Raw genomic sequence first — 27,733 nt, forward strand, 5'->3', positions numbered from 1 at the left:
TTTTTAAACATTTACTTTTCTTGGGAAAAAGGTAGGTTTACAGAGAGGAGGAGAGACAGAAAAAGATCTTCCGTTTGCTGGTTCACTCCCCAAGTGGCCGCAATAGCTGGAACTGAGCTGATCTGGAACCAGGAGCCAGGAGCTTCCTCCAGGTCTACCACACAGGTGCAGAGGCCCAGGGCTTTGAGCCATTCTCCACTACTTTCCCAGGCCACAGGCAGGGAGCCAGATGGGAAGTGGAGCAGCCGAGACACTAACTGGCACCCATATGGGATCCCATTGTGTTGGGGCTCTATGGTAGCTTTCTAAATCTGCCTGAGGTGACCCTGTGTCATAGTGGGTAAAGCTGCTGCCTGCAATGCTGGCATCCCACAGGCACACTGGTTCAAGTCCCAGCTGCTCTACTTCCCATCCAGCTCTCTGCTAATATGCCTGGGAAAACAGCAGAGGATGGTCTAAGTCTTTGGGCCCTTGCACTCACATGCGACCTCTAGAAGAAGCTCCTGGTTCTTGGGTTCAGTTTGGCTCACCCATGGTCATTGTAGGTATGTAGAAGTGAACCAGCAGAAGGAACATACCTCTCTCTTGGTCTCTTCCTCTCTCTCTCTCTGTAATTCTGCCCTTCAAATGAAATAAATCTTTGCAAAAACCTCCATGCATGTGGTGGCTTTTGAATGTCTCAATCCTTAGTTGTTTGGCTGTTAGAGAGGGAAAAGGAGAATAATGAAGGTGGCTTCTGGAACTTGCTTCCACTGCAGGGAGAAGGGCTTGTAGCCCTGAGGATGTGCTCTGACAAATGCTACCCCTCTGGCTGTAGAAACTGTGAACCAACCTGGTGGTCCAGCCTGGAGCACCAGTGTTTGGAAGGTACCTCCTTGCTGCCCACTCTGCCCCCTGGAAGCTTTATGAAGTTCTTCCTGGCATACATGGCAACTGCCCACCATGGGGCATGGTGGGATTGGTAATTGCTTCAGTGACAAGGGTTGATATTGACCAAAAATCACAATCCAAGTCTTCTTTTGTAAATTGCAAGTTTTAAAGAAAGAGGAGGACAGGCAGGAAAAAGAAAGATCTTTTATTCCCTAGTTTACCCCATTGCAAAATCCAGACTGAAGCCAGAAGCTTCTTCCAAGCCTCTCATGTGGGTTCAGTGACCGGAGCACCAGAATCATTTCCCACTCCTTTCCCAGGCACATTAGCAGGAAGCTAAATTGGAAGCAGAGCAGCTGGGATTCCAACTGGTGTCTGCATGGGATGTTGGCATGGCAGGTAGTGTCACCGGCCCCTACGAAGCATGTGGTTGGGAGATGCTGTTTGGCTTCCTGTACTGATTTTGCCCACTTGGAAGGTTATGCTAGATTGGTTCCGTCTTTTAAATTTTTATTTTTAAAAAATATTAAAGCAATTCTGAAGGGGGGTGGATTATCAACAGTGACTCACACTTCCGGGGTACAGTGTACATGGTGAACTGATCTCATCAGGTGCATCAAGGTCTTGCCTTGGCTGGCTGCGGCCCACCCACCCCAGAAGCAGGCCAAGGTGACAGATGGCACCTTTTGGATAGAGATCTCAGTGGTTTGGGTCAGGAAGCTGGGTCAGAAGGGCAAGCAGGCTATGTGCAGGAGTGACAGCAAGCAGGGCCAGGCGCTCACGGAACCCCCACCTTCCTTCTTTGGGCTTTTGCAGACTTCTGCTTCCTACTTCTCCTTTTTTGTCCCGCCTGGCTTCGGTGGCTTCATCGAAGTAGCTCAGTGGTGCCTGCAACCCAACAACTCACTATCTTTCCTGGCCCCCGCTCCTTTCGGTCATGACTTGCAGAATCCTTCTGTTAACAGGTACACCAGGGGCTTGGTGGGGGTGGCACTCTGGGGTGGAAGAGGAGACCTTGGGGTTTGTGGGTGCTGGGAAAGAGATGTCAAGGACCGGACCCAGTGGTGGTGTTGGTGGTGGTGGGCGGAGGCAATAAGGATTGCGGGAGAATGACCTGGGGGAAGGAGCTGGACCAAGATTTGATGGGCAGGAGGCCGGTGTGAATGGCTGCATTCATATGCTGTGCCAGACCATCTGGTTGGTCCCTTCAATTCTCATAGCAGGAAACTAAGGTCTAGAAAGGTGACATGACCTACCCAAGGGTGCACAGCAGGTGCTGACCTCTCTCCCCGACAGTGTTTCCTTGGATTCTACTGTGTACCTGTTCCTCTTTTCCCTCTCGTCCCACCCACCAATCCTATTTTTCCAAGGATCCAGGTGTGGGTGTTTGTTGAGTGACACATGAATCTAACAGGTTCAAGTTTGTCTCCTTTTATGTCCGTGTTTTGTGGGGAATGAGCCACAAAGGGAAGGAAGCGATTGAGAGCTGTGGAGGAAGGAAATTATCCAATGGAGAACCTGTAGGAACTTGAGGTTTGGGCAAGAGCCCCGGGGTGGTGTCACTGGGCAAGAACCCTTTTTGTGTGACCAGAGAGCAGGGTGGGGCCTGGAGAGTGGTTGGGCTCACCCCACGATGCTCTCTGGAGGCCAGAGGTCAGAAAGCTACAGAGTGGGGCCACACGTGCACCCCATGAGCCAGGGTTGCAGGCGAATGAGTGTCATCCACCTGATGATGGAGAATGCCAGCCTGGAATCCCAGGCCTGAGTCATGCGCTCCTCCCCGCTGCCCCTGCACCCCTTTCATCCCGTTAACAAACCTATGTTACCAAAGAATTGTCCTCGGTGATCACATTTTGGAATTTTCCTAACAAAAATCATAAGGATACCTCCAAAAGTCCATGGGAAAATGCAGTGTTTATTCTGTGGTCCTCTCTAGAGAAAGCGGGGGCTCCGTGAGCACCTGGCCCTGCTTGCTCTTGCCGCAGGCTGCTGGCACAGGAGCTGCCGGGCAGGCGTCCTGAGCCGGGTGAGGTGACCCTGGTCAAGGGGTGCCCAGAGCAGGCAGGAGTGCTGCTCTCTCAGCCTCCTTTCCTCTGATTGGCCTTCATGCTTCTCCCTCCAGCCATGGCCTTGTGTCACGGCTTCAACCTGGATACTGAAAACCCACTGATCTTGCAAGGGACCGAGAAGGGCTTTGGGCAAAGCGTGGTCCAGTTCGAAGGCTCCCGGTAAGCATTGCACACACAGTCCTTTGTCTCATTCACTTTCTCTCCAAGACTTAAATTCCTGGAGGGGAAAAAAAAAAAGATGGCAATTAAAAAAAAAAAAGTATGGGGCTTGGCATGGTAGCTAGTGGCAAAAGTGTTTAGTTTGTATGCCTGGGATCCCACAGGGGAGCCAGTTCGTGTCCCAGATGCTCCATTTCCCATCCAGCTCTCTGTTAGTGGCCTTGAAAGCACCTGCAAGGGAATAGAAGAGGCTCCGGGCTCCTGGCTTCGGATTGACTCAGCTCCAGCCGTTGCAATCACTTGGGGAGTGAACCAATAGACAGAAGATATTTCTGTATCTCTTTCACTCCGTATATCTGCCTTCCCAATAAAATAAATAAAATTTTAAAAATTCATTTACTTATTTTGAAAGGCAGAGTGACAGAAAAAGAGATAAAATCTGTTTTTTTTTTTTATTTAATTTTGACAATCCTTACAAATTTAATTGGGGTAAAAGAGGGTCAAGGTCTAAAGGGGGATATAGAGGAAGAAGCCCCACCCAATCTCCCGCCCACCCCAAGTCCCGGGAGTGGGGTGCGCTTCGAGATACTCGATCAAGTGGTTCCAATAGTTCACTATCCATGGGTCGTTGCCTGTCTCGCCACCCCAATCATGATGTGGTCATTGAAGAGTTCGTTGATTGACACAGTCCCGTCTAGGGTCTCCATTTGCCCAGTCTCTGCTGCCATCAGATGGCTGAGGTTGTTGCTTGATTTGTCCTGTCTTTCCCTGGTTAGGACTCCGAGTCCGGTGTCTCGAATGGGAAGATCCTCGAAGAAATTTTGAGGTATTCCCAGTCCAGATTCCTGCTGTTTTAGTAGCATAGGGTCCATCACAGTCCACTGCCCCGGACAGCTGGCGGCTGCAGTTGCTGGGCCGGTTCTGTCTCCACCCGTGTCTTCTTGCAGTCCCGCCTGGTTCCACCCTGGACGCATTTGTCCTTCGCACGAACTAGTAGGAGTTGCAGCCCAGTCAGGGCGGCCCACAGTAGCCTCAACCAGGCCCACCTCCTACCCTGGCTTGCCAGTATATATGGCATACTAGCCCAGTCTGTCCCCGTTACCCTTCTGTTGCTACAACTAAGCCCGACAACCCTCACCAACTCTGGTTGTAGCTTACTCCAATGGGATTGGTCAGCCTAGCCTGGTTATCACCCAATCTGATCCCCATGAGGTGCACAGGCGCTGTGTCCCTGCCTGGTCTAGTCTACCCCCCACCCAGCTCCCGCTCCTCAGTGTAACTTGCTGTTCAGCTAGGGAGCCTCCCCTTTTTCTCCTGTCAGCTCTGCCGCCTCCCTTCCTAGTTCTCACTTGTGTTGGTTGGGTGCTGCGGCTGCATCCGGCTCAGGCTACCTCACCTTGGCATTCCAGCCTGCGTGTTACTTTTGTTACGACCGGACCTGGTTCGACCCACACTCTGTTCTGGCGGTCAGATTTACCAGTGGATGACATGAACAGAAAATCTGTTTTTTTAATTTAATATTCATTGCAAAGGTGAGGGTGTTTCAGAGCCATGTGGGCGTCTGATTCTGATTAGGATGGAGAGGTAGGGGGAAGGTGGTTGAGATAAACGTTTCAGTTTTCCCTCCTGTGTCCACAAGGTGGCCGGTGGGGCAAGTATACGGAGGAGGAAGTACACTTACCATCACCCTACATCAGTGTCCAGGGATGTGGCTGGCGTGGGGAGCAATGTTTTGAGAATGTTGCTTGAGTGATCTGACCGTGCTGGGAGATTGCTGGCTTTATTACACAAGACGTGTGAAACTGTCAGGCCTGTTGGCTGTCCAGTCTACCTCCGTGTGCCCGCAGACCTGGGTGCTTGTAGTAGAGCCTGGCACTGTTCCAACTTGCCATCTTTTCATAAGGTACTCAAGTCTTCCCTTGGCTTAGGTGAGCTGGCTTGTCTTGTCTTCTGTGTTCCCTACTACCCACCTGGAAGAAGCTCGTGGCTCTTGGCTTCTGCACGTCTGCCTGGTCCAGCCCTGTCTCTTGCAGCCATCTGGGAAATAAGCTAGGGGGTGGAAGATATCTTTCTTTCTGGCTCTCCCTGTCTCTTGTAACTCTCTTTTAAGTAAGTAAATAAATAGGTTTTTAACAGCCAAGTGATTGGCTTTACTTATTTTCAAATAACCTCTGAGGTTTGTGGTTCTTAGTAAAGTCCTTTCCACTTTGTGAGTTCATCTTTTTCCATTTAATCCTGTGTTTGTTCTTTTTTGTTTCTGGAAGTTTAGGAATTGGGGTGTGAGTCTCCACTTTTTCCTGGGCAGAGGGCTTCTCCCCTGGTCTTGTCTCATATCTGTTCTTCGCCTCCCCCCAACTCAGGGTGGTAGTTGGAGCCCCCCAGGAGATAACGGCGCCCAACCAGACAGGCGGCCTCTACCAGTGCGACCACGGCATGCACAAGTGTGAGCCCATCCACCTGCAGGGTAAGCTCTGCACCTGCTTGCCTGCCCCTCCGCCACCCCCCCCCCCAGGCTGGGAAGGCCCCCTGCAAAGGCCCTGGGAACACACCTGGACTGGGCTGGGCTGGCCCGGCATGCCTGCATTCTGGGGGAGCAGTGGGGGTCTGGGGGTTATCTCCTCTCTTCTGTCTGTAGATGCCCCTGCTGTGCTCAGCAACACCTCCCTGCTCCTCTCCCACCACCCAGGTGCCCCTTGACCTGTCAGAACTGTGTGTCCCCACAGGCCAAGGGAACCCCTGCCTGGTACCTTTGGTTATCCCCTGTGGGTGACCATACGCATGTCTGTCCTTCTCCCCCCTTCGCTACCCAGTGCCCCCTGAGGCTGTGAACATGTCCCTGGGCCTGTCCCTGGCAGCTGCCACCAATCCCTCCCGGCTGCTGGTGAGTTGTCGTGGGTCCTGGTGCTGGGGGCGGGCTTAGGGTAAGGGGGCATCTGGACTTGTGGGTCTTGGGGGCCCGGTGAAGGCAGCAGGGGCAGTTCCTTCCCTGCCCCTGTGCCTAGGCCTGCGGCCCTACCGTGCATCAGTTGTGCAAGGAGAACACGTACGTGAATGGCCTCTGTTTCCTGTTTGGAACCAACCTGCTACAGTCACCCCAGAAGTTCCCGGAGACCCTCAGAAGTAGGTGGCCTTCAGCAGAAGGGAGACACGGGCAGTAGGAGATCACAGGGTGGGGGTGGAGCTGAACTGAGGGGTGGCTGTGGTCTGCGGGTAAGGATGGCCGAGCCAGGTTCCATCAGAGAAGGGCATTGGGGTCCTGCCCTCTCAGGGAAGTGCTGATGGAGCCATGAGATTGCCTGTGGCTCCGGGCAATGAGATGTTGTTGGGAGAGGGGTCTGGGTCTGCCAACTATGGTCTTTGAGGTTGTGTGGCATGGCCCCTGGTCACCTTCATATCTTTCCTTCCTCCAGCCCTTCTACCCTAGTCACCGTCCCACACTCCAGGATCCCTGCCCAGCTGTCCCGACTCCAGGGCCTTGGCACTGCTCTTCCCTATGGCCTGCTAAGCCCAGATGTCATTTCCTTAAAGAGGCCTTTCCTGTGTGGCATTCCTAATCATTTCCACCATCACTTCCTGTCGCCCTGCTCTACTTCAGCATCTTTTTAGCTGTGTATTGGCCTGTACTTGGTTCTCACCTGTCCATCTTGCAATGCAGATAGCAGAGACATTGATGGCATGCTCACTGCTAGATGCCCTTGTGTCTATGGCTGCGTAGCCAGTCGCCCTTGATGTTCATGGCTTAACATCAGCAGCATTCACTATCGCAACATCTTGGTAACATCAGGAAGCTGGGTCTGCTTAGCCTCTGCCTTGGGGCTTTGGTTTCACCCGAAGGCTTGTCTCGGGGGAAGGTCTCCTTCCTCGCACACTCACGTGGTTGTTGGCTGTGGCTTCCATTCCTCACTGCCTGTTGACTGGGGTCTCATTCAGTTTGCTGTTGGGCCTCTGCATGGAGTAGCTTGTAAAATAGTGAATGAGAGAGAGCGGGGACACCTCAGATGGAAGCCACAGTCCACATCCCGGAATGAGATGAAGCCTCTTATGCCTTCTACTGTATTATAAACTTTGGAGGTCAATTGCTAAGCACAGCTCCTGCTCAAACAGAGGGGGTCATGCGAGGAGGTGGGCATCTTGGGACCATCCTCCTGGCTGCTTGCCTCACCCCTGCTCCCCAAATGTTTGCTGATTGAGTGAGTCTCCCAGTTGCCTTCTCTAAGTGCCTTGGTTCAGCTGTGTGGTCATTTTCATTTTTGTCTCCAAGCTGTTTCTAGAATGAGATACCATTCTCCCTCTCACCTCCTACCCCCTGCCCTGTACCCCCTGCCCTGTACCCCCTGCCCTGCCATACCTTTCATAGCTTTTCTTTCCTAAGTTCTTTTTTTTTTTAAACTTATTTATTTATATTGGAAAGGTGGATGTGCAGAGAGGAGGAGAGACAGAAAGGAAGATCTTCCATCTGGTGGTTCACTCCCTAAGTGGCTGCAGTGGCCAGAGCTGAGCTGATCTGAAGCCAGGAGACTGGAGCCTTTTCTGGGTCTCCCACGCGGGTGCAGGATCCCAAGGCTTCGGGCCACCCTCCACTGCTTTCCCAGGTCACAAGTAGGGAGCTGGATGGGAAGCGGTGCCTCTGGGACACAGACCGGCGCTCATATGGAATCCCGGGTGTGCAAGGCCAGATTTTTAGCCACTAGGCTATTGCACTGGGCCCCCTACGTTCTGCTCCTCTGACCCAGGCGGCTTCTGCTATACAACCTCCTTGCCCCGGGCTCTGCGACAGTGCCAACTTGGCAGCAGGTTGTAGGAGGTTTGTCCCTCTTCTTGAGGCTGATTCTCCCATCTTGACTCTTGAAGGATCCACCGCTTCTGCCATTCATTCTCCCTAGGAGCTTTGGGGTCTCCCCCTTCGCTGAATGTGTGCCCTTGGCTCCAGTGAGCAGTAAGCCACAGAAATGGGCAGCTAGGACAGCGCTTCTCCCTCTCCTTGGCTGCCTGTTCCCCCTTACCGCCAGCATCCTGAGAGGAGTCTAATCCTGTCCGCACCTGCCCCACCCCACAGCTCCTCTCCTGTGATGTCTGCCGTCTGGCTGCCCTTGCGCAGGTCTGCTTTGCAAATGTCAAATGCTTTCCATGTTGGTGTGCAGTGACCATCCTTTCATTCTCTTTCTCCTCCTCCTAATGTTTATTCATTTATTCACACACACGCACACACACAGGGAGAGAGAGAGAGAGGGCTGTAATGACCAAATGGCTGTAATGACCAAGATGAGGCCAAAGCCAGGAGCTAGGAACTTCATCTGGGTCCCCCCAGGAGGCTGCAGGGACCCAAGTGCTTGGGTCATCTGCCTTTGCTTTCCCAGGAGTATTAGCAGGGAGCTGGATTGAAAGTGGAGCCGTTTGGACTGGAACAGGCATTCATACCGGATCCTGGGGTTGCAAGCCATGGCTTAACCCGCAGTACTACATTGCTGAACTCTCTGGTGTGACCTGTCAGTCACCTCTCCCTTCTCCAGGCTCTGTGGTCTCAGACATGCCACCCTCAGCTGCACCCTCTGCCACGGGCTTCCTCAGCCTAGTCACATCCTACCTTCCTCCACCCTCACCTGTGGGCACCAGACACCAGCTTCTCTTCTGGTTCCGTGGCTTCAGCAGCTGTTTCAACATCTCTGTCTTCATCTTCACTCTCAGAACTACTTCTTTTAAATATTCTTCAAGGCCAGTGCTGTGATTTAGTGATAAAGTTGCTGTCTGTGGCATCGGCATCTCATAGAGGTGCGAGTGCTAATCCCGCTGCTCCACTTCTGATCCGGCTTCCTGCTAATGAGCCTGGGAAAGTCAAGGAGGATGGCCTTAGACTTTGGGCCCCTGTATCCACGTGGAAGACCCTGGAGAAGTTCCTGGGTTCTAGCTGTGGACTGGCCAGCTCTGGCTGTTGTAACCATTTAGGGAGTGAACCAGTGGATGGATGATCTCTCTGTCTCTACCTCTCTCTCTCTCTTAACTCTCATTTCAAGTAATTAAAAGTTTTTTTCTTTTTTGCATCTACTTAAAAACATATCACAATAGATTAAGCTGCTACTTGTGATGCCTACATGCCATGTTTGAATGCCAGTTCAAGTCCCAGTGGCTCCATTTCTGATCCAGCATCCTGCTGATACAACTGGGAGGCCCAAGTGCTTGAGCCCCTGCCACCCACCTGGGAGACCTTGACGGAGTTCCAGGCTCCTGGCTATGGCCTGTCCCAGCCCTGGCTGTTGCGGATATTTGGGGAGTGAACCAGCTCTCTCTTTCTTTATCCTTTTCTTTCTCTGCCACTGTGCCTTTCAAATTAATAATAAATCCTAAAAAGTCATACAATATAATAGACATACTGAGTTCAAAATCTGAAAGTCCTGAAGAGCTTTCGGGGGCATTTCTCCTCCTCTGGCTACTTTCCCAGGAGACAATCGGGACCATAGCTTAATGTGTTGTGACATGGACACTGGTCCTGACAGTATTAATTTTTCCAATCTGTGAATACAAGATGGGTTTTCATTTATTTTGTGGCCTCTTCAATTTCTTTGATCAGTGTTTCACAACCTTCATTGTAGAGATCATTCAAAACTCCTTGATTCACTTTATCCCTAGGGTCTTTTTTTGAGGGGGTTAGCTATTATAAATAGAATATTTTCTTGATTGTTTTTCAGAGAGCATATAAAAGCTACTAATTTTTGCATGTTGATTTTGTATCCTACAATGTTCATCATTTATTGTGGTAGCTTTCTGCTGGAGCTTTTGGAGTGGGATTTTCTAAGCATGGGATCTGTAAGTAGGATGTTTTGACTTCCTCCTAGCTATTTTAATGTCTTGATTTCTCTTGCCTAATGTCTCTAGCGTGGGCTTTAAGTACTATGCTTAGTAAGAGTGGTCAAGGCGGGCATCTTGTTCTAGATCTAGGAGGAAAATTTTTCCTTATTTGGTAAGATATTAGCCGTGAGTTTGTCACATATGACCAGGTTGTGGTATGCGTATTTTGTGCCAAGTATTTTTATGGGGGAACATAGTTTCTTGCTACATGTTTGGTGTCTAAAAGGAGTACTTTGCAAAGGACACTTAAAATTTGACGAATGAATACATCTTCAAAGGATATTCCACTTAAGTGTTCACTGCTTTAGAAACAGCCTTTAAATTAGAAACCATTTCTGTGTAAATTCCTGCGGAATATTCCAGGTCACCCAACATGAAGTCATTCTCAAATGTTAACAGGGCATGGAATTCTTCTACGCTGAGAATGCTTTTCTGGTGTCACACAAGATAAGATTTGTCAGCAGCAAAAGCTTTCCCACACTGGCAACATTCACAAGACTTTTTGCCCACTATGCTTTTTTTTTTTTTTTTAATGCAAACTGGGGCTTAGTTTCTAGCTGAAGGATTTCTCACTTTCTTTACGTGGACAGATTCTTTCTCCACCATGAATTTTCTGAGGGTTGTGAAGGTTGAACTTCTGACAAGAGGCTCTCCCCACAGCACATTCAAAGAATTTCTTCCCAGGATGAGTGTTTTATGCTAAATGCGATTGTTCTTCTGCATGTAGGGGTTGCCACATAGATTGCACTCATAAGCTATCTCTCCCCAGGATGCATTTTCTCATGGTCAAGGACATTTGATTTCTGGAATCAAGAGAAGAGCTAAGATTCAAACCCAGACAGTTTGATTTGGGGTGTGGTGGTGCTAGCCACAATGCTAAATGTCCACCCCAAATTCCTTCCTTCCTACCTTCTTTCCTTTTTTTCTTGTCTTTTATTTTCTTTCATTTCTTTCCCCTTTCTTCCTTCTTTTCTACCTTCTTTCCTACCTTCTTTCCTCCCTCCCTCTCGTCCTTCCTTCCTGGGTGCACATTTGCTTTCAGAAGCCTCAGCTGGGAGCAGACCTAGAACTTGAACCCAGGCACTATGATACAGGTTGTGGGTATTCCAAATGGCATCTTAAAGGCTATGCCAAATGCCCACCCTAATTACTTCTTGCCCATTGGTCGAAGACCAAGAGTCTTTACTATTTCAAATGAAAATGTGGAAGCTGGTGAATTTGTCTGCATGTGGGATGGCCAAGAACCTCCAGCTGGGGGACCAGCATTGTGACTCAACATGCTAATCCTCCACCTTGTGGCACCAACAACCCACATGGGCACCAGTTTGTGTCCCGGCTGTTCTACTCAGCTCTCTGATTATGGACTGGGAAAGCAGAAGAGGATGGCCTAAGTCCTTGGACCCTGTGTCCATGTGGGGAACCCAGAAGAAGGTCTCAACTCCCAGCTTTAGATTGGTTCAGCTGCTGCTATTACAGCCATTTATGGAGTGAACCAGCAGATGAAAGATCTTCTCTCCCTATCTTTCCTTTTCTCTGGACATCTGCCTTTCCAGTAAAAATAAATAAATCTTAAAAGAAATAGAAGAGTCTTTATCTTTTGCTGAGGTCCAAGACACCTGTCTGTTTTTGCTCAGCAGGGAGCTAGCAGCAGCTTGCCTTGCTTTCCGCTCCTCAGGCCCCACAGAGAACTCAACTGTCGAGTGTTCACAAAGCTCCTCTTTCATTGCCCTGTTCTCTTCCCCCCTACCCCTAGAGTGTCCTCAGCAGGAAAGTGACATTGCTTTCTTGATTGATGGTTCTGGTAGCATCAACGGAGAAGACTTTGGGAGGATGAAAGAGTTTGTCTGGACCGTGATGGAGAAATTCAGAGACTCCAAAACCTTGGTGAGGGCAGAAGGCTGGGTTAGGCAAGAGCCCATGTGGGGCTGACAACCCACTCAGATGGCTGGCGCTGGGACTGGTCAGCTGCTGCTCATCTCTTCTCTGCTTCTCCCTCCTGTTCTGCTTGGATGCAGCCAGCATTCTCTCTGTCCCTTATAAAGCAGGTGGCTCTAAGTGACAGGGGTGAAAGGGACCCGCCAGCCATCTTGGGTTGGGAGGCGGTAGCTGGAGGGGTCTGGCTGGCCTGGCCTGGCTTGCCTTCCCCAGGCTCACGGCAAGGTGTGCTGGGCTCCAGTTCTCCTTGATGCAGTACTCGAATATCTTCAAGATTCACTTCAACTTCGCTGATTTCAAGAGAAACCCCAACCCCATTGACCATGTGAAGTCAATACAACAGCTGGGGGGCACGACACACACGGCCACGGGAATCCTCAGAGTCATGTGAGCACCAGAGGAGCCAGAGACAGAAATTCTGGGGGTCAGGGCGCTGCTGAGGCTGGGAGGGAAGGGGAGAAAAGGGGAGAGGAAGGGTCATTCCAGCCAGGGAGGGTGTGTGTGTGTGTGTGTGGAAGAGCAGGCTACCTTGGACTGTGGAAAGCTAGGAGTAAAGGAGAAGGGGAGGGAAGGAGGCTGAGGGAGGCTGGGAAAATTCAGGCGAGGCTTCTCTAAGCCTGCGGGATCCCCTGGAGATTGTGCAGAGTGAGGAGCCCTCAGTGAATGTGTGTGTGTGTGTGTGTGCATGTGGGTGACTGTGGGTGTGCATGTGGGTGTGAGAGTGGGTGATGTGAATGTATACATGAGGGTGTATGTGAATAAATGTGGATGTGCGAGTGTGTGTAGGTGAGTATGAGTAGTGTGTAGGTTGAGTGTGAATGTGTGTGGGGGTGAAGGTGAGTGTGTGTATTTGGGTGAGTGTGTGGATATGGATGAATGTGGGTGAGGATGGGTGGATGAATGTATGCAGGCAAAGGGGAGGCTGACACAGATGTGCAGCAAGATGATTTCAGAGTGGATGCAATGCTGAGGAGAAATATGAGGAAGGCCTGGTTAGATTTACTTCTTTAAAATATTTTCACACTTGAAAGTGAGAGTATGTAGGTTGGGCAGTAAACTCAGTCAAGGTTCGTGAAAACAGTGGGGGGTCCTTTCTGCCCGCTCCCCTAGGCTTGCTGCTGCCCTGGACTTGGGCTGGCGACTGCCCAGTGTTGGGTCTCGGGAGCCAGGACGCCTGCTGGACAGAGCCCGGCTCCTCCTTGGTGTCACGCGGCTGCCTTGCCCACTGCATATTCCTTTGTCCCTCCTCCTCTTGGCACAGGAATGAACTGTTTGTCAGCAGCAGTGGAGCCAGGCCAAACGCCCTGAAGATCCTCGTGGTGATCACAGATGGAGAAAAGTACGGTGACGATTTGGAGTATGACGATGTCATCCCGAGGGCAGAGAAGAAGGGGATCATTCGCTACGTCATTGGGGTAGGAGATGTGGCTGTGGGCCTGGTGTTTCTGTGTGGCTTTGGTGCTTTGCTAAGTCTGCAGACAGCACTTAGGATCAAGGTGGAGTCTGGCTTAGCTGTACGCCATGTGTGCCAATATTAGTCACCTGCCATGACACGATATTATAGAACACGCGATCCCCAAATGTTAGTCTGTGCTCAGCGCCTGCTCACTGTATCAGGGTTGTCAGCTTTGTTGGTCTGTGAGATAGAAGGGCTGGATCAGTTGGGGTGGCCTGGCTATTTTGTTCCATGGGTCTCGTTCTCCAAAGAGCTAGCCTGGGTTCAGACAGGGCGAAGGCAGAGGAGCAAGAGAACAAGTGCCATTATTGCTGGTATGTCTTCAAGCTTCCCTTTGTCTCACATTTGATAACATCCTTTGGCTAAGGCAAGACCCATGACTGAACTCAGAGACAGAGAAGGACACAGCCGTGGTTTGTTGGATACAGAAGAGGCAGGATTAGGAGCGTATTGTGGTGACATACGGATGCGGTCAACCCAGGTGAATGGCATGGCAAGGAAGAAATCTGCAATTTAAAGAAAAGGGCTTCTCTCCTCTGGGGCGGGCCAGCGCCAGCCTAGAAAGCATGGCCCAGAAAGAGGGTCAGAGGCTGGAATCTGGTTCCCACATAGCCCCTTGGCAGAACACCCTGTGTGGCAGCCTGCTGTGCCACCACATGCCAGCTGTGTGCCAGCTGGTACTGTCATCTGAGGAATCATGGCTCAGATTCTTGTGTCGTGGGATTTGCTTGCTCCGGATGATGTGGCTCCCCGCAGACAGAGCTTAATGTGTCCTCTGGTCCTGAGTTACAGGTGGGAGATGCCTTTAAGAGCCTCCACCAGTTCCAAGAACTTAATACCATCGCATCCAAGCCAGCCGATGAGCATGTGTTCCGTGTGAACAACTTCGAAGCCCTGAACACCATTCAGAATCAGCTACAGGAGAAGATCTTTGCAATTGAGGGTGAGCAGGGGGGGTTCCTTGATTCTGCTTCTGGCCCCCTCCTCGCCCCCTCAGAACCTTTTTCCTTCTAGAAACAATTTGCTATCCTGCCTCGCATGTGCTCTCCCAATGGCCCACCTCCCTGGAAATGAAGGAGTATAGACCTGCCACTGTGATGTTGCCCGTCTTGGCTGCAGGCTGAGAAATTGGGCCGAGGGAGAGAGCCTCACAGCATTTCTCCCTAAATTTGGGAGGGATTGCCAACTTTTGGTCACTGTTGTGTCCCCTTGATGTAGAATTGTGCTTGTATACAGAAGATGCTCAGTAAATTTTACTAAAGGAAAGAAGTTGGAAATTGGGGAATTTCACATCCAATCTGGATTCATGGCATTTATGTTTTTGTTGAAGTGTCTTTCCACTGGGCAAGAACAGCTGGAGTTGAGTGGCTGCCATCCCTTTAAAAGGGCTGAGAACTTTGCAGTTCCTTTGCCCGGACCCGTGAGCACCCAGGGTTTGTCTGAGGCCTCTCTGCTTTCCTCCAGGTACCCAGTCGGGCAGCAGCAGCTCCTTCGAGCATGAGATGTCTCAGGAAGGCTTCAGTGCTGCCTTTACCCCCGTAAGTTCCTCTCAGTCAGGGGAGAGAGAAAAGGAGCCAGGGGAGACGTGAGGGCACCGGGCTCCTCTCTGTGACAGGCTCTGGGTGGGAAGTGCCTCCTCTGTGGGCAAAGCTGGTCACCTCCTCCTTCCTGCTCCTTTCTGTTCTGCCCTCTTCCTCAGGATGACTTGTTACTGGGCTCTGTGGGCAGCTTTGACTGGGCTGGGGGCGCCTTTTTGTACACATCCAAGAATGACGTCACCTTCATCAACAAGACGAGGGTGGATTCAAAAATGAATGATGCTTACTTGGGTAAGTGGGGGGAGTTCTGGGTTCCTTGGGGGCCAGGATGTGGCCTCATTTAGCGACTGCCCAGGGTGTTGGCCCTTTGGATAGGTTGAAAGACAGAAAGTTCAAGATGGAATTTTAATTCCCTTCACTCAACAAACACGAGACCATCACTTTGCCTCTCTTTTAAGGGGGTTGAGTCTGCATATTGGACAGGGGCCAGGATCTGCAGGGGAGAGCACCTAGCCTGTGAGACCACCATTTGCAGGTTACGCCTCTGCAGTCATCTTGCGGAACCGGGTGCAGAGCCTGGTCCTGGGGGCTCCTCGCTATCAGCACATCGGTCTGGTGGTGATATTCAAAAAGGATGGTCGCGTTTGGGAGGCCAGTGGTGAAGTCCAAGGCAGTCAGGTATGTGCTGAGTGGGTGGAGCATGACGTTTCAAGTAGGGGCACCGCCAGATGCTGTGTATGCTGCTGTCTTGTAGGAGGGGCCTTCGGGGGCCGATGCTGGAAAGTCCTGGCACCAGCCTGGCCTTCGAGACTCTTGTGTCCTTGCATCTGTACCTTCCTGTTATCTGTTCATGACTCTTTCTCCCACTCTACTACACTAATAGCTCTGGCAGGTGCCGTGTCTCTATCCCCCATCCCTGCCCCCAGCCTTGTGCTCAGCCAATAACAAGCCCTTATTTCTTGAATGAATTAGAAGAATGGATGATTAACTGAATGAAGCCTATAAACAAACTCTACATAATGATGTTGAACGTATTTTAAAAAATAGTTTCTCTGGCGGGTAGACACTACATTTTTATAAAAAGAAAATATTTACTTGAGGGGCCAGTGCCATGGTAAATTAAGCTAAGCTTTCGCCTACAGCACTGGCATCTCATATGGGTGCTGGTTTGAGTCCCGACTGCTCCACTTCTAATCCAGCTCCCTGTTTATGGTCTGAGAAAGTAGTGGAGGATAGCCCAAGTCCTTCGGCCCCTGGACCCATGTGGGAGATCCGGAGGAGGCTCTTAGCTCCTGGCTTTGGATCATTTTAGCTCTGGCCATTGCAGACATTTGGAGAATGAATTAGCAGATGGAAGATCCTCTCTGTCTTTCCTTCTCTTTATACTCTGTTTTTCAAGTTTAAAAAAAAAATCTTTAAAAACATTATTTACCTGAAGAGCAGGGAGAAAGATGAGAGACTGATTTCCATTTAGTAGATCACTTCCCCAATGCCGACAACATTCAGGGCTGTACTAAGCTGAAGCAAGAACCCAGTAACTCAATTCAGATTTCCTTCACAGATGGCAGAGGCCCAGCTGCTTGAGGGTGCCTAGTAGTAGTGAGCTGTAACTGGATGTGGAGAAGGGATTGGAATGTGGGCATTGTCACTCCATCAGATGTCCATCCACTATTTCCTAATATCACAAAAAACTTTATGGGTAACAAGTGTTACTTTTAAAAAAAAATGCTTATTTATTTGTTCAAAAGCCAGAGAGAGAGAGAGATCTTTCATCTACTGGTTTATTCTTCAGACGGCTGCAACAGCCTGGGTTGGGAAGGGGACCTCCTTCACTGTTTTCATCAGGCACATTTAGTTGAGCAGCTGGGACTCAAACCGGTGTCCATATGGGATGTTGGTATCACAGCTAGAGGCTTCATCTGATGCACCACAGCACCACTCTAGCAACAGTTATTTGTAATCCAAGCTATTTAATTCCTTTGGATTTCTTGCCTTCTTACCTCCTCTAAAGTCTTCTGATGTGTAGAAAGGGTCTCCTGTTTGTTCTGCCAGATGTTTTCCACAATAATATCCTTGGAAGACCCTCACCCACTGCTGTGTCCTGTGCCGCTGTGGCAGTACATTGAGAGAGAATGTGTTATGTGTCATGCAGAATGACACATCCCCTGCAAAGGGCTGGCCTGACAAGCACAGAGATGAGGCATTCAACCTTGATGGCTGAGAAACCTGTGACCTTGTGTGACCTTGGTCCCTTCTCTTCCAGATTGGTTCCTACTTCGGGGCCTCCCTTTGCTCCGTGGACGTGGATAGAGATGGCAACACCGACCTGGTCCTCATCGGGGCCCCCCACTACTATGAGGAGACCCGAGGTGGCCAGGTGTCTGTGTGCCTCATGCCCAAGGGGGTGAGTTGTTGACGGGATTGGGTCTGAGTGGGACTGGGCTGGCGGTGCATTGGTTGCCTGGCCGCAGTCTTGACACTGATTTCATTTAGCAGCGGGCTCGGTGGCGATGCCAGCATGTTCTCCGCGGGGAGCAAGGCCACCCCTGGGGCCGCTTTGGAGCAGCCATGACGGTGTTGGGGGATGTGAATGGGGACAAGCTGGCAGATGTGGCCATTGGGGCCCCAGGAGAGCAGGAGAACAGAGGGGCTGTCTACTTGTTCCATGGAGTCCCAAGATCCAGCATCAGCTCCTCCCACAGCCAGGTGAGGCCTGTTGCTGTCCTTATTAGAGTGGTGCCCACTTTGCTGATCTGTTCTCTTCCAACTGGACATTCCCACTGCCATCAGGCCAGTTCACCCATGCTCCTCTTTGAACCTTTAAACACACTAACACATACTTCAGAGACTCCTCAAAGTGTTCTAACCCTATGGCAATGTCTTCTACAACAGCAGGTGCATGGGGCTGTCACGATCCCATGTTAGAGATGTGTAGACCCAGGCCCAGAGATGGTAAATGGTGAGCTGGGATGTGGGGCTGGATGGGGTGACTGAGAATCAAGGTTTTTCAGCTCTTCCAGGTATGGTACTGAAACTACCACATCCAGGAAACCAAAGGTTATTCCCACGTTAGGGTCTGCATCCGGGGGCCTTTCAGAAGGGCCTTGTGCTTGGTGCAGCACTCTGTCATTGTCATTTCCATCATTGCTGGACAAAGGCTCGTGGTTTTAATTTGCACTGGGTCCATTCTGAGGGTTAATCACCCCCACTAAGTCCTGGTTTCCTCTCATGGGCTCGCTTCCTGTTTCCTGTCACGTGGGGCCCAGAGATTTATTTTATTCATTTGAAAGGTATTGTTGAGAGAGAGAGGTCTTCTATGCACTGGCTAATTTTCCCACCAGCCACAACAACCTGGGCTGTACCAGGCCAAAACCAGGAGAGCCAGAAACTCCATTCATGTCTCCCACATGGGTTCAGGGGGACCAAGGGAGAAAAATATATGTTCCATCTTCTAGTTTGTTTCCCCAAATGCCTGCAACAGTCAGGCTGGGCCATGTCAAAGGTAGGAGCCAGATCTCCCACATGGTTGCAGGGATGCAAGCACGTGAACCATCACCTGTTACCTCCTAGGAAGCTCATCAGGAGGAAGTTTGACTCAGAAGTGGAGCTAGGACTGGGACCCAGTTGCATTTCTGCAGCTCTTTTGATAATTTCTGTGTACTCTGAATAGCATGATGATCTTGCTGCTGCCATATGAGAGAGCCAATCTTCCATTGGTTTCTTTTTTTTTTTTTTTCAGTCTGGGAAAAGGACTGAATAATATTCCATGGTATATTTGTTCTTTGAAGACTAATTTGTTTGAGAGTCAGACTTACAGAAAGAGAAGGAGGAATAGAGAACAATCTTTCACCTGCTGGTTCACTCCCTGAATGACTACAATGGACAGAGGTGGGCCTCACTGCAGCAAGGAACCTGGAGCTTTTTCCTGACCTCCTACTTGGGAGCAGGGACCCAATCACTTGGACCATTTTCTAACTTCTTTTCAAGGCACATTAGCAGGGAACAAGATCAGAACTGGAGCAGCCAAGTCTCTAACTGCCGGCCGTATGGGATGCTGGTGATGCAGGTGCAGATGTAACCTGCTATGCCACAATGCCTGTTCCTCTGCTCTTTTCTGACCCAGCGAATTGCAGGCTCCCAGCTCTACCCCCAGATCCAGTACTTTGGTCAGTCACTGAGTGGAGGCCAGGACCTCACAAGGGATGGACTGGTGGACCTGTCTGTGGGGGCCCAGGGACAAGTTCTGCTGCTCAGGTGAGAAGTCCTTTTGGTGCACCTCATGTTGTCCTCTTTTAAGGAGTGTCCTGGCTGCCTAAATGTGCTACCTTGGTGTCCGCGCAGGTCCCAGCCAGTGCTGAGAGTTGAGGCCTCCATGGAGTTTAAGCCCAAGGAAGTGGCAAGGAGTGTGTTTGAGTGTCGGGAACAGGAGGCAAAAGCAAAGCCGGCCGGGGAAGCCCGCATCTGCCTCTGGCTCCGCAAGAAGACGCGGGACCGGCTGCAAGAAGGTGAGGTTGGGGGCTCAGACTCCCGGGGGTGCTGAGGAAAGCTCTGAGTGGCTCCAGGCTTGGCGCCAGTCAGCAAGCTCTGGGTGGGGAAGCCCAACAAACCTCACCAGAGAAGGGACCCTGGGGTACCCCTCATCCTCTCAGTTCTTCAGAGGACCAAGGACTCAGACCTGTGAATAACTATATAAAAATTTGAAAGGCGGATAGAGAGTGAGAGTGTGTGCACATGAGAGATGTCTCCCATCTTTTGAGATTACTTCCCAAATGCCTGAAAAAAGGGAGGGCAGGGCCAGGCCAAAAGCCAGGAACCACAACCTCCCTCTGGATCTACCATGAGGACCTGAGTCACCTTCTGCCTACAAGATGGCACATAAGTTGGGACCCAATCCCAGGCATTCTGAAACGAGATGCAGGATGCAGGGCCCCAAGTGGCATGTTAACTGTTATTTACTTTTTATTATTTATTTTTAAGCAAGAGAGGGCTCATTTGAAGAGGTTTAGTAGATGCAGAAACACAGATTCACAAAACATTCAGATATGTATTTTATCCAGGAACTTGACCGTGTCCCTCTGCTCAGAGAGTAGAGTTGCTCTTGGGTGGGGCAGGACAGTAATGGCAGGACCAGAAAGAAGCAGAAGGAGGAGATCAAGTCTTCTCTCCTGCAGGTGTCTTCCTATACTGGGGAGACTGGGGCAGCCAGCAGGGCCAGAACTGAGAGCCAAGGCTCTAAGAAGACACGCCAAGTTCTCCTGGAGATTCCTCTCCAGCTGCTGCTAACTCTTAAGCTGAGAATGCCCTGGAAAGCTAGCACTGAATAGCAACTGAAAGGCTGCTGAGTTGAGTAGAGAATTCAGCAGGTTCCTAGTGCTGGGGACAGAGGGGTTTAAGAGGGGCTTTGGCAGTCCCCTAAGACTTTCCATTTAGACAATGGTGAGGCAAGCAAGAGAAACAACAGACAAGAAGGACACTCCTACAGGTGTTTAAGAAATCAGAGTGAGCTGCTGTGATTAAAAACAAACAAAAACCCACAAACTCAGGGCCCGGCGCGATGGTGCAATGGTTAAGGTCCTCGCCTTGCACGCCCAGGATCCCATATGGGCGCCTAAGTTCTAGTCCTGGCAGCCCCACTTCCCATCCAGCTCCCTGCCTGTGGCCCGGGAAGGCAGTCGAGGATGGCCCAGGGCTTTGGGACCCTGCACCCGCGTGGGAGACCCGGAAGAGGCTCCTGGCTCTGGATCGGCATAGCATCGACCTTTGCGCTCACTTGGGGAGTGAATCATTGGATGGAAGATCTTCCTCTCTGTCTCTCCTCTCTGTATATCCGCTTTTCCAATAAAAATTAAAAATAAATAAATACATCTTTAAAAAACCCACAAACTCAGTGATTAGCATCTCCAGGAAACACGACAGGAAAGGAGGCAGGACTTCAGTGAGGACCTGGAATCCACGGCCTCAGACTCCAACATCAACAACTCCGACCGACATTAAGAAGCAGTAGATTTAAGAGCATCTTAGAAGCAGAATGACAACTTAGTGAACTTGAAGATAAGTCCATTGAAAGTAGCCAGATCAACAGTAACAGAAGCTAAAGAAAAATAAGGCACAGATTTATGAGACCTATGGGGAATGATGAGAGATTTAACAAACGTCTGAATTGAATTCTAGAGAGAGAGCGAGATTACTGGTAGAAATACTTGCCCACATGTTCAAAAACTCATGAAAACATCAGGATTCTTTAGACAGCTGGTGTTGTGGTGCAGTGGGTTAAGCCACACCTGTGATGATGGCACTGCTTACTAGAGCACTGATTCGAATCCTGGCTGTCGCTCTCCCCACCCAGCTCCCAGCTAATGTGCCTGGGAAAGCAGCAGCATTGGCCTAAGTGATTGGCCTCCTGCACCTACGTGGGAGACCCAGTTGGGAGTCCTGAGTGCCTGGCTTTGACCTGAACCAGCCCTGGCCGTTGTGCCCAGTTGGAACATCTCTCTCTGTCACTCTGCCTGTGAAATAAAGAAATAAATTCACCATCCCCCTTTTAAGATTATTCATAAAGTCCTGTCACACTGTAAAGGATCCATGACAAATTAAAAAAAAAAAAACAAAAAACAGAAAACACCATTAATCTTCTAATATTCGGTAGAACAGCATCTGCTGATTGGGTATTTACTGTGGGCAGACGCAGGTGCTTGAGGCCTTATGGGCACTCTGGCGAACGGGTACTTACAAGGCACCAGGACTCCACTGTCCCAAAGCCCCACAGCTGAGAAGCAGAGGAACTGGGCCTGAGTAAACCCTGGTCCCTCACTGCAGTGCTACCCTGCCCTTTCAGGTGAGATCCAGGGCACCGCCATCTACAACCTGACTCTGGACGCCGGGCGCCAGAAACCCAGGGCCATCTTTGATAGCACCAAGAACAACACGGAAACGCACACGCGGATTTTGGGGCTGACCCCCAAGTGTGAGACCCTGCAGTTATCATTATCGGTGAGCACGTGCATGCTCGGGCTTGCAGAGGGACCTCCCAGAACTGGGTAAGCAGGACCCTGGACTCATGCTGTCTCCTACTCACACCCCTCCAGGGCTGCGTGGACGACTCCATGAACCCCATTGTCCTGCGCCTCAACTTGTCTCTGGTGGGGACACCAGTGGCCTCCTTCGGGAAACTCAGACCCGTGCTGGCTGCGGATGCTCAGACGCTCTTCACAGGCATGGTGAGGGGGATAGGATGGGGTGAGAAGGGGGCAGGGCATGTAAGGGTATGGGGTGGTGGTGGTGTGTGTGGGGTGGGCTGGGGAGCCCCGAAGCCGTGACTGGCCCAGCTGGCATAGCTCCACCTTGTCAATGCTGACTTCATGGCTCTGTGGCATGTCGCCTCCCTGTCTCTTCTCTTGGCCAGCTGCTTTTTTTTTTTTTTTTTTTTGGCAGTTTCCCTTTGAGAAGAACTGTGGCAATGACAGCATTTGTCAGGATGACCTCAGCATCACCTTCCATCCCATGAGGTGAATTCCTTTCCCTAGTTGCCCAGGGGTCCCCCGTCGCTTGTGCCTCTCCGCGTGCCCACACCCCCTTCCCAGCAGAACAGCTCTTGGCATCTCATACTCCGGCTTGTTGTCCCTCCAAGATTGGACACCTTGGTGGTGGGCAGTCCCTGGGACTTCAGTGTGACCCTCACTGTGAGAAACGAGGGGGAGGACTCCTACAATACGAAGGTGATCTTCGACCCGATTGGTTTATCCTTCCGGAAGGAGTTTTGCGCTCAGGTAGCCGAGTCTTCCAGTGGGAGGGGAGCACGTGTCCTCTGCCCTCTTCCTGGTTGGTGACTGACTTGGCCCCCCCACTGCGTCCCTCAACCAGCGCTCCTGCAGGCTGATCTGTCATTCAAGCCTCTCTTCTGAAGGTTCTGGAACTTTGAAGGACATGACCTGCAACATCAGCCACCCTATCTTCCCAGCCCAGTCAGAGGTCAGCGCTGCCACTGTGCTTCTATGTCTTCTTCCAGAACCTTCTCTTTCTTTTGTTTAGAAAACACCTCCCATCTCTCCTCAGCACCTAGCATGCACTCAGCTGGCTTGCCTCTGCTCCTCACTGCTGTCTCATTCCTCCACCTGCAGGTCACCTTTAACATCACCTTTTACGTGGAATCTGATGCTTACCTGGGAAACAAATTGCTCCTCAGAGCCCGTGTGACCAGGTGCGCTATGCCCTAGCCTTGGCCCAGGGTGTAGCTGATTCTCCCCTTGGCTCATTCATTCACTCATTCATCCAACAAGCACTAACTAAGCACATTGTACCAAGTGCCAATGCGACAGTCACGGACAGGAAAGCTGTGCTTGTCGCCATCATGGGGGTTAGCACTTTATGGCTCAGGCAGATGAGAGTACTGGTGATGGCTGAACCGTGTGGGTTCCATGATTGGTGTTCTCAGAGCTCGATGCTCAAGAAAAAGGCCTGAAGGATATACAATCAGGCTGTGAGTGAGTCCAGCCAAGGTGTAGACTGAGGGTGGCATGCGGAGGGAAGGGAGGTAGCAGATGTTGGAAGGAGCCTGGACACGAGGTGGTCGGGATGCTTTTTGTATGCATTCTTGGTCCGCATGTAGGATTGCAGGGGTTGGTGATGGCCAGCTACAGGTGGGCGTGTGTCACCAGGTGACTGATGGTGGTGGGAGGTGACACCGGCTGTGAGCTCACTCCCCAGAGAGCACAGGATAGAAGAAGTAGCCACAGACGCCTGGGGAGCAGTGTTGGGCAGCAGTGGTGCTGAGGGTGGAATTCTGGGACTCTGTGTGCTAACTGGCGGGGAGGCGGGAGGAAGGTATGGATGACACTCAAAGCTCGGAGCTGGCTAAGCCCTTTCTTTCCCTTCAGCGAGAACAACATGCCCAGCACCAGCAAATCTGTGTCCCAAGTGGAGCTGCCCGTCAAGTATGCCGTGTACTTGGTGGTCACCAGGTGCTGGGCCTTCCCGGTGGGGCTGGACATATCCATTTGTGTGACTGTGTTCGGGAGCCTGGCCGTGTGCTTGTGTGTGCTCCTGCATATGTCTGAGGGCCTACGCACATGTATCTCTTTGTGTGTGAAGTGTGTGCATGTGTCCCTAACTGGTACATCTGGTGAGTAAAGCTCTCCTTGCCACCCCCGTGCTCCTTACACAACTTGACCCAGGACTTCAGTCCTGGGATCCTATTGTGACATTTTGCCACCTCCTCCCCCTCCTCTCTTCTCCCTTTAGTGGTGAGGTCTCCACCAAATATCTCAACTTCACAGCCTCAGAGAAGAGCTATCATATTATACAGCATGAGTATCAGGTGAGGAGCCGGGGGCTGGAGGCTCCTTAAGACAGGAGGTTGGGAGGGAGGAGCAGGTGGCAGGAGTGCACAAATGGAGATGGGCTTGTTCCCCTGGTGCCAGCTTGGTGTCAGGTGTGGCTGCCAGCTTGCTATCATTTGGCCTCCACGGCTTGCAAGTGTGCAGGCCCTGCATGTACTCCATAACTCGTTTCACCTGCTGAATCTATCTGCAAGGCACTGTGCCCGTCCACAGGATGGACATGACATCCCAGGATGCTGGCAATACCTGCCTCAGGGAAGCCAGGATTTCCTGCAGCCATTCTGGCTCTGGAATGTGTGTTTCTTCGTTTTACTGTTTCGATAATATGTTTCTTCTATTCATGTTAATAATTTTAAAAGTTTACTTAGTTTTTAAAGCTTTACTTGAGACTTAGAGAAACACATACACACAGAGAGAGACAGAGACAGAGAGACACCGAGGCAGAAAGAGGAATCTATCTTCTACTTCATTCTGCAAATGGCTGCAGTGGCCAGCATGATCCAGGCGGAAGCCGTGTGCCAAACACCTGCCAGTCGGATGTGTGTTCAGTGACTCCACTCTGTTGTCTCCCTCCAGCCCATACCCAGAGAAGGTGCAGGATGCTTTGGGCCTCCTTCTAATGTGCTGGGATAGAGGAAGGAGAAGGCCGACCTAGGACTTGGGGTTGGAGGTGGCAAAGGCAAAACTCTTACGTCTTCACCCCCAATGTGTAGATCAATAACTTGGGCCACAGGAGGCTTCCCATCAGTGTGGTCTTCTGGGTGCCTGTGCGGCTGAATGAGAAGACCGTGTGGGACCACCCCTGGCCCATCTTCCCCCCGGTGAGTTCCCGCCTGGCCCCAAGCTTACCTCATTCCTCTGCCCGGCTCCTGCCTCGGGCTGTGGAGCCACTTCTGGGCTGCCCAGGCCTCCCCCACCTGCTTTTGCCATCTCTTCATGGAGTCATGTTTCTGCAGAACCTTTCCAGTGTGTGCCACAGTCAGGAGAGACCCCCACCTCGCTCCGACATCCAGGCTCAGCTGCAGAAGGCTCCGGTGCTGGTGAGAGTGGAGCTCGGGACAGTCTCTCCTCCCCCAGGGACATTTTTATACTCCCTGACACCTGCACGTGCTCCCTTGGACACCCCCCACCTTGCCTCCCTCCCCAGAACTGCTCCATCGCCATTTGCCATAGAATCCAATGTGACATCCCTGCCATTGGCCACCGGGAGAAGATCATCGTCACCTTCCAGGGCAACCTCTCGTTTGACTGGTACATCAAGGTATGGTGGCGGGGATGTCCCGAGGCATGATTGGGCTGGGATGGGATCTGCAGCCCCGGATTACACTGCCACCCTGGTGTCTTCTACAGACGCCACACAAGCACCTCCTGGTGGTGACCACGGCAGAGATTATCTTCAACCAGTCTGCCTACACCTTGCTTCCTGGCCAGGACATCTTTGTGAGGGCTCAGGTACCTGGATGGGGCACAAAGGGTCAGGTGCAGGGAGGAACTGGGGGTCACAGATACCAGGCAGATGGGGGTAGACGGGGCAATGGGAGTGGGAGTGAGGGCTGGGGTGTCGTACTCTAGGTTAGGGCCTGGACTATCTGAGATCCTAGTGAGGAAACTTCTCAAGACACAGAATCTGCCTCCCCTGATGCATTCTCCTTAGACGGAGACCAAGGTGGAACCCTACGAAGTCCATGACCCTGTGCCACTCATCGTGGGTAGCTCCATCGGGGGCCTGGTGCTGCTGGCCCTCATCACTGCTGGCCTCTACAAGGTAGCTTTGTCCCACCCCTTCCTGCCCCATCCTGCCCTGGATGGGCCTTCTGCCTGTCCCCAGGTGCCCTGTCACTCAGCAGCTCGAGTCCTGAGGACTGCTGCCAGCGGTGTGGCTGTGGGTGCTCCAGGGCACCTCAGCCTGCTTGGTGTGGACTAGCAGATCAGTGGGAGATGCCCTCAGCCCAGGCTCTGCTAGGCATGTTGTGTGCCAACTGGCCCCCCACTGATGCTGCTTACCCTGTCCCTGCCCCCGCCCCAGTCTTTGCCCCAGTGGTCCTCCTCTCCCCACCCGCTCCCTGACCTTCAGTGGCTCTTATCTATCCCTCTGCCCCAACAGCTCGGCTTCTTCAAACGGCAGTACAAGGACATGATGGCCGAGGCTGCTCCCCAAGAGGCACCACCTCAGTAGAAGCTGCTCCCCCCACTCCCACCAAGGGGCCACCTGTGCTGTAAGCTGGACTTGGCCCAGACCCAGACACAGGTGTTAGGCTGTGGGACAAAGCAGGTCCACCAGAAGATGAGGCCAGTTCTGTCTCCCTCTAGAAAGAGCTGCCTGACTCCCGTTCATGTGTGTGAGTGTGTGTGTGCATGCACATACATGCGGTATATGAAACCCTTGGTGTGTGATGCTTCTAGCATTAGGCTCAGCTGGAAGGGGTTTGCTGTGGGGCCATCCTCCGGCCGAGTAGGTATCAGCTCTTCTAGGTGATGCAGAAGGAGACAGAGCAGACCCTACATTGGAGGCCATGTAACCTCCCTCAGGTTCATCCATGCAGACACCGTGAGTGGAGCCGGGTGCTGGGCAACCCATGGGAGCCTGTCCAAACCCCCCATACCAGCGCTATTGTCCAGTGAGGACAGTCCTGCTTCTTCCTGGTCCTCCTCTCTGTATATCTGACTTTCTAATAAAAATAAATAAATCTTTAAAAAAAAAAAAAGAAAAGAAATCTAACAGATGAGCATCTTCTTGGGCAAAATTCATAGGATGGTGTGTTGTGGGCAGGGCACACACAGCATTTGCTACCGGGGGTGTATGGAGATGGTTTTTCTTTATTTATTTTTAAGATTAGTTTATTTTTTTGTTGGAAAATCAGATTTACAGAGAGAAGGAGAGACAGAAAGATTTTCTGTCTACTGGTTCACTCCCCAAGTGGCCACAATGGCCAAATCTGAGCTGATCTGAGGCCAGGAGCCCAGAGCTTCTTCCTGGTCTCCCACATGGGTGCAGGGCCCCAAGGCTTTGGGCCATCCTCTATTGCTTTCCCAGGCCACCAGCAGGGAGCTGGATGGGAAGTGGAGTAGCCACATGGGATCCTAAAGTTAATTAATTAACCTAAAGTTAATTAATTCATCTGCTGCTTCTCTCAGTGCTCCTGATGGTTGGGTATAGGGAGAGTGTTGGAGAGACTTGCAGCTGGGAACCGGGAACCCACTCCAGGTCTCCCATCTTGAGCCATCACTCCTGTATCTCAGAGCGCACATAGCCAGGAAGTTGGTTTTGGAAGCAGAGGCAAGAATTGAACACAGGATCCTGGAGATAGGACAGACATAGGCATCTCAACTGCTGGCCCAAGCACCTGCCCCAAGGCAGGTTTTGGATAGCTGTTAGCTGGCAGCTGTCCCTCCATGACCTGTCTCCTGTACCTTTGTGAGCACGGCAACCATGACCCTGGCCTTGCATCGCATGCTTTGTAGCTCTCACTTGTGTTATGCAGCTCCATTTGCTTCGTGCAGTGTTTTCTGGGTTTCAAGGATGAGGGG

At 51.4% G+C, this 27,733-nt stretch overlaps 1 protein-coding gene across 4 annotated transcripts; it reads left to right on the forward strand.

Moving 5' to 3' along the window:
* The first annotated feature begins 1,729 nt into the window (after nt 1–1,729).
* On the forward strand, nt 1,730–26,408 carry ITGAM (integrin subunit alpha M). Of its 4 annotated transcripts, none has more exons than XM_040972958.1 (31): nt 1,730–1,835; nt 2,993–3,098; nt 5,459–5,562; nt 5,909–5,979; nt 6,101–6,218; nt 11,695–11,825; nt 12,118–12,263; nt 13,138–13,291; nt 14,125–14,275; nt 14,797–14,870; nt 15,032–15,161; nt 15,406–15,548; nt 17,134–17,274; nt 17,364–17,576; nt 18,994–19,124; nt 19,212–19,375; nt 21,706–21,860; nt 21,956–22,087; nt 22,302–22,375; nt 22,498–22,623; nt 22,654–22,692; nt 22,742–22,838; nt 22,988–23,067; nt 23,744–23,827; nt 24,108–24,183; nt 24,919–25,026; nt 25,162–25,245; nt 25,353–25,466; nt 25,556–25,657; nt 25,860–25,970; nt 26,310–26,408. In XM_040972958.1, the coding sequence occupies exons 1-31, from the start codon at nt 1,808–1,810 to the stop codon at nt 26,379–26,381; spliced, it is 3,459 nt and encodes a 1,152-aa protein (XP_040828892.1). In that variant the 5' UTR covers nt 1,730–1,807; the 3' UTR covers nt 26,382–26,408. The 4 variants fall into 4 exon arrangements, with proteins under 4 accessions (XP_040828892.1, XP_040828893.1, XP_040828890.1 ...); XM_040972959.1 differs by having other exon boundaries at nt 17,367–17,576; XM_040972956.1 differs by lacking the exon at nt 22,654–22,692 and having other exon boundaries at nt 22,498–22,636; nt 22,731–22,838.
* Nucleotides 26,409–27,733: the final 1,325 nt, after the last annotated feature.

Source organism: Ochotona curzoniae, unplaced genomic scaffold (assembly GCF_017591425.1).
Source record: "Ochotona curzoniae isolate NIBS_2020 unplaced genomic scaffold, NIBS_Ocur_1.0 contig_2321, whole genome shotgun sequence".
NCBI lineage: Eukaryota > Metazoa > Chordata > Mammalia > Lagomorpha > Ochotonidae > Ochotona > Ochotona curzoniae.

Bases quoted from the DNA above. Each gene is read 5' to 3' on its own strand.
- ITGAM (XM_040972958.1), top strand. From the start codon at position 1,808: ATGACTTGCAGAATCCTTCTGTTAACAG. The intron at 17,275-17,363 runs GTGAGTTGTTGA...GATTTCATTTAG, and splicing joins TGTGCCTCATGCCCAAGGGG to CAGCGGGCTCGGTGGCGATG. The intron at 25,658-25,859 runs GTACCTGGATGG...CATTCTCCTTAG, and splicing joins ACATCTTTGTGAGGGCTCAG to ACGGAGACCAAGGTGGAACC.